The 14,088-nt window shown below is 44.6% G+C and overlaps 1 protein-coding gene across 1 annotated transcript in view; it reads left to right on the top strand.

The window, feature by feature from the left end:
• The window catches only part of CACNA2D3 (calcium voltage-gated channel auxiliary subunit alpha2delta 3), an 871,596-nt gene that overhangs the window by 378,344 nt on the left and 479,164 nt on the right, over nt 1–14,088 (top strand). The window contains 3 exon segments of the mRNA XM_079115690.1: nt 7,518–7,649; nt 12,727–12,787; nt 12,876–13,026. Coding sequence (XP_078971816.1) covers nt 7,518–7,649; nt 12,727–12,787; nt 12,876–13,026 — 344 coding nt within the window.

Below are 14,088 nucleotides of genomic sequence, written 5' to 3'. Positions count from 1 at the left end.
TAAGCAAGATTATTTTAGGGCTTGTAATGTCCCTAAGCAAACCCCAATTCTGCATGCTGATGGCGGTAAACCAGACTCACTGGCGTGCTCTGCAGTGGAGAATCTGGGATGGACGCATCTGGGACTCTTGAAGAGGATCTCTGAATTGGCCACCAATACTAATTACCTCATTTCCTCCATCCTGTCCCCTTTAACCCATGCACATGCCTCAGTTGCTAGGTGCAAAGATCTGTGTCAGGACCCCAAGAAAGCCTGATTGGGTTCCCTTCCTTCAGGGACCATACAACTTATTCATCGGTGGACAACTGGGGGCGAACAGCCTGCTCTGAGCCAGGGGCTCTCTGGTCTCTACTGCACCTCTCATGCCACTCTTCTTTCCCAGCCCCCTGTCCAGTGCTCGGTAGGCTGTCAATAGGCCTGTGGCCTCTGTTCATATCCTCCATCACCTAGTAGTTTGTATAAGGAACTACTACCTTGGGTAATGGAGTGAACTGGAGCAAGCTTTTTGCTAACTTCTACCTTGGGTAATGAAATACACTGGGGCAATGGATTTTAAACCTTTGAGGATCAGTTTCCTCAGCTGTACAAAGGGGCCAGGAAGGGTAGTTTCTTACTGCATGGGAAGGGGCATCCATAGTGTGTGGCATGAATGCCATTCTCTGCTGCCAGCATCTTCAGCGACGTCAACACCATTATTGTTTAGATTTCTATCCTCTGATCCTTCTTAATATCCCTGACAAAATCTTGTGAATGGCTTATGCCAGGAGAAGAGAGGAAGGAATACAAGCTTCTCCACAAAATTTAAAATATGTTAAGAGGGGGAAAAATAGGAATCTAATTGTTGAATTCTCATCGAGGAAGTAACCTTGAAGTCCAGCACGTTCAGGCAGCAGGCTCAGAGAATCTGGAGCCTTCTCTGGGATTTGCCAAGCAATTTACTTCTCACCTCCATCCAGACTGGCTCAGCATTGGGCCACAGACATCCTCCTGGCCCTCTGGTTCTGGGTCTACCAGAAATTAACTCCATTTTTGTGAAAAGCAACCTACATTTCATATCGAGCTTATCACTCATTTCATGAGAGGGTAAATGTTTGGCAAATAAACCTATGTTCTGATTCATCACACATTAAGTTGTGTTCTCCAATAGATATAAGTACTTGATAATTAACATCAAAACTCTCCATTATTTAATCTGTGATCTATTTAGAATGAATGGAAGAGATGTCATTTACTTGCTGAAATGGGAGACAGGAAAACTCCCCAGCTGTTCTCAATCTCGTCCAGCACGTGGCTCTGAAGAGAGCATCTGTGTGGACTCCACACCACCCCACCCTTTTGGCTTCCCGAACCCCGTGTGATTTCGCATCTGGGAGGTTCACAGCCTTGGAAACCTTTAGGAAAGCCTGAGCTCCTCCCTCCAGCCCTGATCAAGGCAGGAAATACCTTCTTCCTTGCACTTCCACACTTCAAAAAACCTGTTGAGTCTGAGCTCAGACCCTTCCCTTCCAACAATGATTTTTGGGAAATGGTAATTTGTAATTCTATATGAGCTTATAATTGTTTGTGTCCACTCACATTCCCAAAAAATGGACACAAACTCTGTGGTAGAAAATGGGAAGTGTAGATTAATTCAGTCTCACTAATTCACAGTCTCACTAATTCATTAAATAAACAACAACAACAACAAAAATTGAATGTGTGTCAGATAACCTTGAGGCCTGGAGAGGAAACTCAAGCCCTAAGACAGCCATGAGGTGTCTGATGACTTGTCCCAGGAAGAGAAAAATCTCTGTGCTTGCTACAGATTTCATAAAAGAAATTTGATTTTGGAACCATGCCTAAAGGTATGACAGGCCTTGGCACGAGCAGACTACAGGTTCTGTCCATCAGAAAACGCACGCTTGGCAGGAAACTGCTGATCTGCTAAAATCCTTAGTGGAGCTTGCCCACCCCTCCAGCCTCATCAGGTACCTCTCTCTCCCCTCACTGGGGCCTAGCAACTCTCACTTCCTTGCTGGTCACTGAGATGCTGTTTCTTGGCAGCTCAGGGGTTTTGAACTTGCTGCTTCTTCTTCTGCAAAGCTTTTGCTGGCTTAGGTGATTGGGGGCCTCCCAGAGGTGAAAGACCCTCTGACCACCCAAGTTGAGAAATTCCCTTCCCCCTTACCGGGTAGCATTCTGGTCAATTCCATTTTACTTTCTTTATCACACTTATTTCTCTTGGGAATTCTCATTCAATCATCCCTTGTTACTCTTCTCTTCTCTTCAGACTGAAATGCCTGGCTCATTGGTCCACTGTTGAATGCCTGATAGAGTAGGTGCTCAATAAATGTCTGTTGAATGAACAGATGAATGAGAATCATCAGAGTGCCTTGCACTGTTAATTTAAGGAAAGGAGGAAGGGACTTTGCTAAAGTCTCACCTGGATAGTCTAAGGACAGCCAAACTCCTGTGGGTGGGGAACTGTGGACTCACAGTAGTATTGGGACTGCTGATGTACCTGAGTGAGGTATGGAGTTCACACCCCCCCCCCCCCCCCCCCCCCCCCCCCCCCCCCCCCCCCCGCTAAGCTCATCCTATGCCCTGTCTCAGCAGCCTTTGGGGGAAGGGCTGCTCTCATCTCTCTTCCACAGATGAAGAGGCCAGGGCTTCAGGATGTTAAGTCATAAACCCATGGCCAACAAGTGCCAAGTGAGATCTCCACCTGGGACCCTACTCCAAAGCCGAGTTCTAGACTCTTCCCCGTACTACCTAGTAACACTCCATGCACGGAATAGGGGTAAAGGCTGGGAGCTTGGAATCATCTTTATTTTCTCATGGAAAAAGTAAATGACAGCCAATATTCATGAATCCTTTTGTAATTTCCAATTGTTGTGCTAAGTGTGTAACCACGTGTCACCCAGGAGACCTATGTAGTAGAATACAGATCTGAAGGTAAAGCTTAGGAGACAGTAGTTATTTGCATGGGAATAAAAGAAGAGGACAAGAAAAGCTGTTTGTTCTTAGGTTATGTGATATGTTTCAAAGACCGTGCAGGGATATACAAGATGCTCTTCAGATAGAAATTGTGAGTTTATCACAAAAGAGGTGTGGGATTCTTATTCTCTAAACATCTGCTAGTGGTCTGTTTTAGTCAAAGCTAAACATCTGATAAATTCTTGACTGGGATCAGGGGTAATTCAGTGTCTCAGAAGGTAGAGGAAACCCACCATGGCTATTCCTGGACTTCATGTGGATCAATGTGGATATCAGTTAATGTGAATTAGACAGAAACCCTGGGCAAAATGACCATGTTATCTCAGAGTTGATTTTAGCAACCAGAAAATGCTGGGATATTAAGAAAAATGATATTAAGAAAAATGACTTTAATTCATTATAGTGCATTACAGGCAGATCTCTTTGACAGAGATAAGAATATGTTGCAGAAATAAAAATCTGGATTCTTCCCTTAAAGAAGAAAAAGGCAAAGACTTTTAAACCTCCCTCAGGAGGGAAAGTCCTGTACTTATTAAACTTAAAAAAGAATATGTGCAAACAATGAAATATAAGTCTACTTTATCAGAATAATTAAGACAGTGTGCATCCTGAGTTGACTACTGACCCCAAGAAAATATGTCCAAACCCTAATCTCTAGCACCTGTAAATGTCACCTTATATGGAAATAGGGTCTTTAAGGACCTTAGACAAGGTCATCTCACATTCAGAATGGACTCTAAATCCAAGTACTGTTGTTCTGAGGAGATAAAAGAGAGAGAGATTTGGTTCAGAGAAACATAGAGGGGAAGGCCATTTGTAGATGGAACGTGGATTGAAGTAATGAGTCTTCCAGCCATGAAATGCCAAGGGTTGCCAGAAAGCACCAGAAGGTAGGAGAGAAGCATGGAATGGACTCTCCCTCAGAGCCTCCCTGATCACACATTGAATGTGGACTTTGGTCTCCCAAACCGTGAAAGAATCACTTTCTGTTGTTTAGACCACCCAGTTTGCGGTAACTAGTTCCAGCAGCCAGAGGAGGCTAACACAGAACGTTAAGCCTGAAAAAAAGATTAGAGGTAGATGTGGAAGCCAAAGCTATCCTAAATGAAACAAAGGAAGTTTTTTTTATGTTTTATTTTAAGATATGCATGACAGTAGAGTATATTTTAACATATTATACATACATAGAATATAACTTATTCTAATTAGGATCCCATTCTTGTGGTTAGATGTGATGTAGTTTCACTGGTGGTGAACATAGGAAAATTAAGTCCAGTTCATTCTACTGTCTTTCCCATTCCCATCTCCCCCTTCCCTTCATTCTCCTTTGTCTAATCCAATGAATTTCTATCCCCCCACCCTATTGTGTGTTCAGAGAGAACATTTGGCCTTTTGGTTTTTGGGATTGGTTTATTTCACTTAGCATGATAGTCTCCAGTTCCATCCATTTACTGGCAAATGCCATAATTTCATTCTTTCTTATAGCATAGTAATATTCCATTGCGTATATACACCACATTTTCTTTATCCATCCTTCTGTTGAAGGGCACCTGGGTCAGTTCCATTCTATTGTGAATTGAGCTGCTATCAACATTGATGTGGCTGTGTCACTATAGCGTGCTGATTTTAAGTCCTTTAGGTATATACCAAGGAAGGGGAGAGCTGAGTCAAATTTTGGTGGTTCCATTCCAAGTTTTCTGAGGAATCTCCATGCTGCTTTTCAGAGTGGTTGCATCAATTTGCAGTCAAAGAGAGATTTTAAACAGTTTTTGAAACAAAGCACAAACAAGAAAAGTCTAGACTTGCTGCTTGGCAGCATGCTATCATTTTCTCAAGTGACTGTGAGGGATCACTATGTAGAGGACGCAGTGGCTGTTGTACTGGTCCAGCCTCAGCATGGTGTTGCCTCCTCCTATTTGGATGGTGGAAGGGACTGGGGACTTGGGTGAGTAGGGAGATAGTTACCATTGACTGACCTTTTGCATATTTGACTTCTGGCCTCTATTAATAATGTTGGGAAACCATTTTTAACTTACATCTTTTTTTACTCAGATGAATGCCCCATGTAATTTTCCCGTTTTTTTCTGTGTCGTAAGTACCTATAACAATAGGCTGTCACTCAAGATTTTCCCTTCCATTAAAATTGCTTGTTAAGTGAGCTTGTGAAATCAATACGCTGTGATTATTTTACAAGTTAGGCGAAGTGTTATTTCAAATATTTGATCCAATGGGTGTGTGGAACACAGCCCCCATTTTAAGTAGATTGTATCCTTCAGTGATTCTGCTTCTACCTGTTCACCATGCCCTTGGAAACTTGAAAACTTCCTTTTCTTGAAGAGGCTTAATTTCAGAGCAAGATTTGGTGTCCAAGTAAAGCGGGTGAAAATGTCCTGGGACCACACAGTTCCTTTTGTGTTTCTGAAAGTGCTCACAGTTCCACAGGCAGCTATCTTAGAATTTTAGGATCCTCTGGAAGGATGGGCATCCTTTTTCTGCCCCAAAAAGAATCAGAATTGTCTAACTGGTCCAATCCCAAAAGCCACACTCAATAAAAAAAGAACAGTCTAATTGAAAACCACTGGATTCTTGTTAACATGTCGAGACAATGAGCTAGTAAAATGGAATTTTTGCCTCCAATCGTGAAAGGTTTTTATATGATGCCGACATAATCAAGGCCACCAATGGAGGCAAGAACCATGGGTTTTTCATTGTCATTATTGTATTTGCATCTTTGTGGATTTATTTAAGTGGCTTTTTCAGGTGGGAGTGAGTCACAATAATTACTGTCAAGCTTGGACAAGAACAATCAAGGGCTCCATTTTCCAGGATTGTGAGGATAAGGTCTTGCTCAAAATTACTCTGCGGTACAAGGTTGAATTGGTCATTTTCAGTCTCCCAGGCTATGATGTGCTTGATTATAGTTTACAGGAGTTACAGCGTGTACCCTTGAGATGGAAGTCAGAATCCCAAGGGCCTAAGTAATCTAAAAGAATAAGTCAGGATGTCAGACAAGACCCAAGTCCGGCAGCTGGGTCAGGTGCCATTTTGTGGGCATCAGGAGGTGACATCAGGAGGGCAGCCAGCTGTCGAGAGGTGGATGACTGTGTAGGGACCAATAGTTTTCTTATCTGTACACCTGCTTTTATGAGCATTTCTAATATTTTTATTTTTTTCTCTTTGGTTGACGATGCAACTGGAGGACTGGAGCGATGGAATCTGGCCTCATGCTCCCTGTGCATGTGGCACCGAGGGGTCTGAACTCCAAGCCAATGGAATGCCCCCTTCCCTGGCACCATGAATGCTGAGTGCTGTTAACCCTTCCCTATCCATTTTGTTTAACTTTCCAAATAGAGCTGTAGGGTAAGTCTTATTATCCCCATTTTACAAATAAGGGAGGCACAATCAGAGACTTTGCTGCTCGCTGCATGGTTGGGTGCTCTGAGGACAGGTGCTCTGCTGTGAGTGACAGGAAAAGAGATGAGCTGGGTGCTTCCACCCCAGGAGGGCTCAATAGGCTATCCCTGCCTCCTCTTCCCCATGATCAATATGCTGATCCTGCTGTCGTCTTCATCCTTATCATGCTGAGACTTGACACTTTTCTCCCCTCTTAGAACAGAATATGGCTAGATGTGGCATCAGTTTGAAGCAGGGTCTTCAGAGGTCAAAATAAACCAATAAAAGGTGGACTGTCGTGGAGCATCCTCATTGATCACTTTGCTTCAGCCAGTATGCCAGAAATATTTACTCTCTCTCTCCCTCTTTTTTTTTTTGTTTTTTTTTTTACTCTTATTATTATTTTTTTAAAATCCATGAACAAAAGGTAAAGTGTTATCTTTAGGCTGCCAAGGGTAAGGAAAGGAGATTTACTAATGGGATCAGAATACAGAAGAGAAAATGATTGTCTGGTTTCTGGAGAACTGACTTTGCTTTACCCATCCATCCATCCCTCTGGCCATACAAATTTTGGAATTTCTGTCATGTGCTGGTCCAAAAGTACAGAAGATGATCTGGAAGAGGTGGTCTCTGCCTGTTTGGAGCTCACTCTCTACTGAATAAGAGTGGAGAGGTTTAGTTGCACCATTCCAATGTACTTATTTATTTAAAGCAAACTTCTACATCAGAAGTGGAGAGAATTAGAACAGGGTTGTGTTGGTTGAGGTCATTACCATGAGAGAAAACACATTTTTCCTGTTTTTAATGCTAAGTCCTGGCTCAGTGGGGGGGAAGCAGGAAAGATTGCTAAGAAGGTCTCCTTTTGCACTTTTAAGAGCAACGGTTTAGTTGAGATTGAAAGTTAGAAATAAAGGGATATGCATTTCTACTAAAGACCCAGCAGTAGAGTCTCCAGGGTGACTCTGAGCTCACTCAGGAGGAGAAACCTGAAAATCTATAATCCCCAGGACCTAAGTCTCTCAGGGGCTAGATTTTCTTTGCAGCCACCTGCAAGATGGGCCTGTGAGCAGCTGCCACCACAGGACCTGGGATGCCAGGGATTCTCTCCCTTTGGTTGCTAACACTTCTCTCCTCTCTCTTCTTTTCAGATCCTGCCATCGTTAATGGGGTTTACTGGTCCGAATCCCTAAACAAAGTATTTGTAGATAACTTTGACCGTGACCCATCTCTCATATGGCAGTACTTTGGAAGTGCCAAGGGCTTTTTTAGACAGTATCCAGGTGAGTATTGCTGTGTTGATAACTATGATTCAGAAGAATGATCCCTTAATCCTTTTACTTTAGGATTTAGGATTAAAATTTCTCTCCCTCCTCTTAGAAGAAAATAAAAGAATTAAGTTCTCTTGTCAGGGTTGAGGATAGGAGTGAAAAAGCAGTGTCAGTGTGTCTGTCCCTGTGCATGACAGTGATCACAGAACTCTATGAACCTGCGGGTGGCTTCAGCATCTTGCTGAATAGAGTAATTCACAGAGTGGCCACCAGGGTTGGGGGTTGTGGCTCAGCAGCCCTACGGCCTAGGAGGGTTCCACCCCTAGTACAGCAACAAAATGAACAAAACATCAAGCCCAAGAGTTTCTACCCAAAGAATTAGGATGCAAAATGTACCACGTTTAATCCTCCAGGGTAAGCATTTGGGTTTCTTCCTGTAACTTCCTCTGTTAGAGCTATTGTTATGATAATTGCTACTGAGGGGAAGAGCAAGTCATTCCTGGGCAGCATTGAATTCTGAGTAAAAGGTGTCAGAGATAGAAGACTTGAGCCTGGCTTCCCCACCCCAGAGCTGGTTCACCTTGGAAGAAGAGGTTGAAATGGCCAAAGCACCACAGAAGGCAGCGACCCCTCCCTGAAGGCTCCCCAACGACACCCCCCCAGCAGTGTGTCTGTGAGCATTTGTCCATCATGTCTGGGGAACAGGTGTTCCTTCTGGGGGTTCTCCCAGGCCTCTGCTTTGCAATGGGATTTTGAATTCTGGCTTGGTTTGAATTTTAATTAAAAAGGAAAGTTTTAATTTTGCTTACAAGTTGTGAAAACAGGACTCGGGGCTGCAACTGTGCCAACATCACAGCTGTAGAAATTAACAAGCTCAACCTAAAAGAAGGGGGCGGGGGAACCCTTCATAATCTTGGAGCAATTAAGTGGAGTCTTTTATGTTTTCATTAAGTAAGACTAGGCACCTGATGGCTTCCCATTCTGTGGCACAGAGATGATCAGCCTCCGCTGCCAGGAGCTGTTTGCCCTGCGCGTAGCATCTGTGCCCCTGGACTTGCCTGCCGGGGTGTCTGCTTTGCCAGATTAGTCAACATTTCCCGAGAGCTGCGTTCAGCAGGGAATGCACACTTCCTCCTGGAGTTCGTAGAAATTTAAGCAATAAGTATCCTATTAAAGATAACATTATAATAAACAGTGGACTATTAAAGTTCCTGTCGGCAAATTGCAATCTGCCTTGATGCACGCGACAGAGAGCAAATTCGATGCAAATGTTGTGAGACTGGTGGAGTGGAGGGGAGGCTGGCCTGCCCGGCAAGCCAATGGACACCTCGCCACCTGACCCTGTGGCATCGGGATGAGGGCAAAACAGATGGTGGCAACTACAAATCACCTGTTCCCTCCATCCGCAAAACGTCCTTCAAGTACTGTCAGGAAGGATTCCTTTGTTTATGGCACTTGGTTTATGTAATGGGGGAGATTAATTTATGTATAAGGTTTTATCCGTCAGAACAATTGGGTCAGAAATGTTTGTAGTTCTTTTATGAACTTTTTGGCAAGATTTTGACTTTGCATCTTTACTGTATTAGTAGGCATGGGGCACAGTCTCCCAAAGGTATTGTGTTGCTGTGGTAAGTGCCAGGTGCTCACTCAGTTCTGTGCTTAATACTAAACACAGAGCACACCTCCTGGACACTAACATGATTAGAAGAGGGACCATGAACAGTTTTGCTAGGATTCCTTCCTTCCTTCCTTCCTTCCTTCCTTCCTTCCTTCCTTCCTTCCTTCCTTCCATCCTTCCTTCCTTCCTTTCATTTTGGTACCAGGGAATGAACCCAGGGGTGCTTGACCACTGACCCATATCCACATGTCTTTTTATTTTTCATTTTAAGACAGGGTCTCACTAAATCGATTAGGACTTCACTAAGTTGCTGAGGCTGGCCTTGAACTTGCGATCCTCCTGCCTCAGCCTTCCAAGCCACTGGGATTACAGGCATATATCACCACACCCAGCAAGGATATTTTTCTTATCAGGATGCTTCTTCTCATTTTGTAGAGTAGTTTAGTAGTAGGAATCAGTGATAGGTCTGCATGTCATTAAGCAGAATGAATCTGATTTCTGGTTTTGTACCAAGGGCTGTGGGAGGACCTGCAGACAAAATGAAACTAGATACAAGAGGTCTAGTTCCTCAGTCTCTACCCCTGGGAAGCTAAATAAAGATAAAAAATATGCTTATCATGGATTTTGGTTGCAAGTGACAGAAACCCCGTGCCACTTAGTTCCAGCAAGAAACACGTGTATTGGCTCATGTGACCTGAAACCCTGTGCAATTGTGGAGCACTGCTGCATCTCACTGGTCAGCAATGTCACTTGGATTTGGCTCTTTCCTTCTGCCTCTGGTTTCTGCCTTCCTCTATTCTGACCTTGTTTCACTGGCGGATGATCACCTCAGGATGGGGAAGGCTGGCTGCAGGCTTGCAGGATTTCTCAAGGAGGGTCCCGGGAGAAGACAGAGCACATGTTCCGCTGAAGCCATGGGGCTGGGGGGTGGATAGGTTGAGCCATCCAAAGCCACAGGGAGTAGTCCAGAATGATTGTGACCTTGTCAAGGGTGGATTCCCAAACCCGGGGGCATATCGGCCACCATCCGGGATCATCACGGTGTTTCATGCTAAGATGGGGGAAATAAAAAGAGCGAGAGGCGCACCAATCGCAGCCTCTGGGGTCCGGGGCAAAGGAGTTCTGGCAGCAGGATTTAAGGACTGGCCTAGAATGTGACGGTGGTGTAGGGATTCACCCACAGGCCTCCACAAGTCCACATGAGCATGCGATAACTCTTATGTGGTCTCAGAGAAATTCACGCGATGGTGGAAATGTTCTTTGTGTATACTGCCTCAGATGTCCCTGTCACAGAGATTCAGAGTGCACTTGAGCAGATCCAAGGTCTTCCCATGAAGCGGAAACCAGTTCTGCTTTTATTCACTGAACTCATGCAGAACTTTTTATGGAACAGGCCTAATGGAAGTGTCAATGTCAGGAAGAGAATGATGGCATTGGAGCTGGCAGAACAGGTCTTGTCCTTCCTACCTGGACACCTCAGGAAAATTGAAAGATTTGGGTTCAAATGTCAAGTTTGGGTAAAATGACCTGACAGGACTCAGCCAGCACTGACTTGGGGTCACGGTGTGATGTGAATTATTAGAGTGAGTGCAGCTCTTTCTGGAAGTAGTGTCTTCATCCCCATTGAATGCATACCTCATGTTCTGATGGCAAAAGGCTGGGGTCTTGTGCTTTTTCTGCTGCACCTCTCTCCTCTAGCATGGACTTTGTCTAAGCACAGTCATGCCAGTTTTCCTTCTGTTCCTTGAACTTGACATGCTCTTCTCAGCCTCAGGACCTTTGCACATCTGGTTCTTGCCTCCTCAAGTGTTCTTTTCTGTGGTGTTTCCATGCCTCCCCCCCTTCTTGTTTGAGAAGTCCCTATCTATATGTGGTAGTTGAATAGTGTCAACCTGGAGCCTCAAAAAGTGACCTTTCTTGGAAATGGAGTCTTAGCAGTTGAAATTAGTTAAATCAAGATAAGATCACATTTGATTAGGTTGGCTCTAAATCTGATATGATGGGTGTCCTTGGAGGTTACATCGACTTAGAGGGAAGAAGGTCATGTGAAGATGGAGGCAGAGACTGAAGTGGTGCAGATGTAAGTCAAGGGCACCGAGAACTGTTGGGAGCCCACAGGAAGCTGGGGAGAGGCAAGGGAAGAGTTTCCCATAGAGCCTTTAGTGGGGACATAGCCCTGTGGACAACCTGATTTTGGACATTTTGCCTCGAGAACTGTGAGCGAATACTTTTCTGTTAAGAAGTGTACAGCTGACAAATAGAGTATCATTTGCCTGTAATCCCAGCAGCTTGGGAAGCTGAGGCCAGAGGATTCCAAGTTCAAAGCCAGACTCAGTGACTAAGTGAGGCCCTGTCTCAAAATAAAAAAAAAAAAAATTTATAGAAGGGCTGGGGATGTGGCTCAATGGTTGAGCAACCCCGAGTTCAATTTCTGGTACCAAAAACAAACAAAAACTAAGATATGCACTCTCAGCCCATAGTCTGTTATTATGGCAGCAAAGGTAGCTTACCTTAGTTCCATCTTAGCTCAAAGATACCTTCCTCACCTCAGGGATTGGATTAGACTCACCTTTTAAACATTAACATAGCATTCAGCACTTCTTGTTCATGACATCTCTAGTACTTGTGTCTGTTTCCTGCTAGATGTGAGATCTCCCGAGAGCAGGCAGGAGCCTGGTCCATCTTTCTCTACCACTGCTGTGTGTCCACTGTCCTGTGGAGTGTTTGCTGAAAGCAAATGCCTTCTTTTTAAATGAACTTCTATTTTGAAAAAATAAGTTGCAAATAGAGAACGTGGTCACCCTTGGATACATCCTGTGCCATGTGCCAGCCACAAGACTAAGGGTGTTGGATCTTGTTTTATACATGGAGAAAATTCCTTAGCCTTCAGGACCTGAAATTCAAACTCTATTATGTGGCATAATTAGAGCCATTTTTATTTCATTTCAGTGTGGAAAGTCAGGCCAACATTCTTGATTTTAAGAACAGCAACATTCTTGATTTTAAAAACAGGAACAGACCTGTGTATATTCTGAGGTAGAAGCACCATATCATATGATTTCTACCCCCACGCTGTGGACATTGCCTCACCTGTGTCCAGGGATGGGACCAGACTCTGCCTAGGGATCTATGAATGATGCCACCCACTCCAACAACTTGCTAGACAGCGAGAAACGACCTTGACTACCTTTATCTCTAGCCTGGGTCACATCCTCTCTCGCGGACAGTATGGCATTAAGGATGTCTCCATTCCCCGGTAGGTTTCTGGAGCAACTGGACTCAGGCTGTGTCACTATAAGTCTTAGGACTAAGAGTGCCTTGATCGTGGAACACATGATGAACCCCAGTGTTGGTCTTTGCCTGTGATTCTTTTCACCCTGTCCCTTCATTCAGTGAAGCAGAACAGCCTCAAAATGCAATGAGTAAATATTTGAAGTTTCTGGGTTTCTTATGACCCCATTTTTCTTCTAGGGATTAAATGGGAACCAGATGAGAATGGAGTCATTGCCTTTGACTGCAGGAACCGAAAATGGTAGGCGATGGTCAATCTCTTGTTGTTTAAGAAAGAAAACTTGAAGAGAAGCCAGTTTTCATTTGTACTTAATTTTCCCCTGCCCCAGGTACATCCAGGCAGCGACTTCTCCAAAAGATGTGGTCATCTTAGTTGACGTCAGCGGCAGCATGAAAGGACTCCGTCTGACTATCGCCAAGCAAACAGTTTCATCCATCTTGGATACCCTGGGGGATGATGACTTCTTCAACATCATTGCTGTGAGTGAAGCTGTTTTCTGTTTTCTCTTTTATCTTTCTTTCTTTTTTGGGGGTGGGTAGTGGGGATTGAACCCAGAGGTACTTAACCACTGAACCACATCCCCAGCCCTTTTATATATTTTATTTAGAAACAGGGCCTCACTAAGTTGCTTAGGGCCTCACTACGTTGTTGAGGCAGGCTTTGAACCTGTGACCCTCTTGCCTCAGCCTCCCGAGCCCCTGCGATTACAGACGTGCACCACAGTGCCTAGCTCTTTTGTGTTTACTTTGCAGTTGGGATTCACTTGTTCTTTCAGCAGCAACAAAGTGGCATTGTTATCCCGATTGTATACGCAGTGCCTCAGAGGCTGGTTAGTCCCCTGTGCAATGATTGAGTCATGGACAGTGAAGTGGCTTTCAAAGACAGGGAATGATGTTGAGCGTGTCCCCTGTCCCAGCCCGGTGTTCAGCCCCTCTCCTCTGGAAGAGCAGCACCAGATCGGGTGCTCCCAGGAAGCCAGCCTTTTCAGAACCTTGGGGAATGGACCTAGGGAGATCTTCCTCACACTGCTAGAATTTCTTTCATGGAAAATGAGCTTTAAGCTGGATTAGCCTGATGACAATGAGAATAATAAAAGCAATGAAGAATTAACTAGAAGGTGGAGAGCGGTTTCCAGCTCTCAGCACTTTATCTTAGCTTGCGAAACGAAGGTGGCACTTACAAAGTGCCTGCTGGCACCTTGCTCTTCATAGCTGCACGTCTTCGCTCCCCTTGGCAGCTCTGGGAGGGAGGGGCTGCATTTGTCACATTCTCAAATGGAGATGCTGAGATGGAGAGAGTGGCGGTAACTTGTCTGTGGTCCCAGGGCTGCGAAATCAGAGATCCGAGAAGCAAACCAAGGCTGAGCGGTGACATCAGCCTGGGAAGGAGCTCTTACCTAGACTGCCATTCACGGTTCTTTCTCTTCTTCTCTCCCATTATTTAGTGCCATTCTCGTCATGTCCCTTAGGTCCCACTCTCTTTCTAATGAGCTTGATTCTTTTCCTTGTGTACCTAACTGGGTGTTCAGGTGTGGCTAGCAC

The sequence above is a fragment of the Sciurus vulgaris genome (assembly GCF_902686455.1).
Source record: "Sciurus vulgaris genome assembly, chromosome: 16".
Lineage (NCBI taxonomy): Eukaryota > Metazoa > Chordata > Mammalia > Rodentia > Sciuridae > Sciurus > Sciurus vulgaris.
Note: the sequence above shows the minus strand (reverse complement) of the source record. Positions and strands in the feature narration are given on the sequence as shown.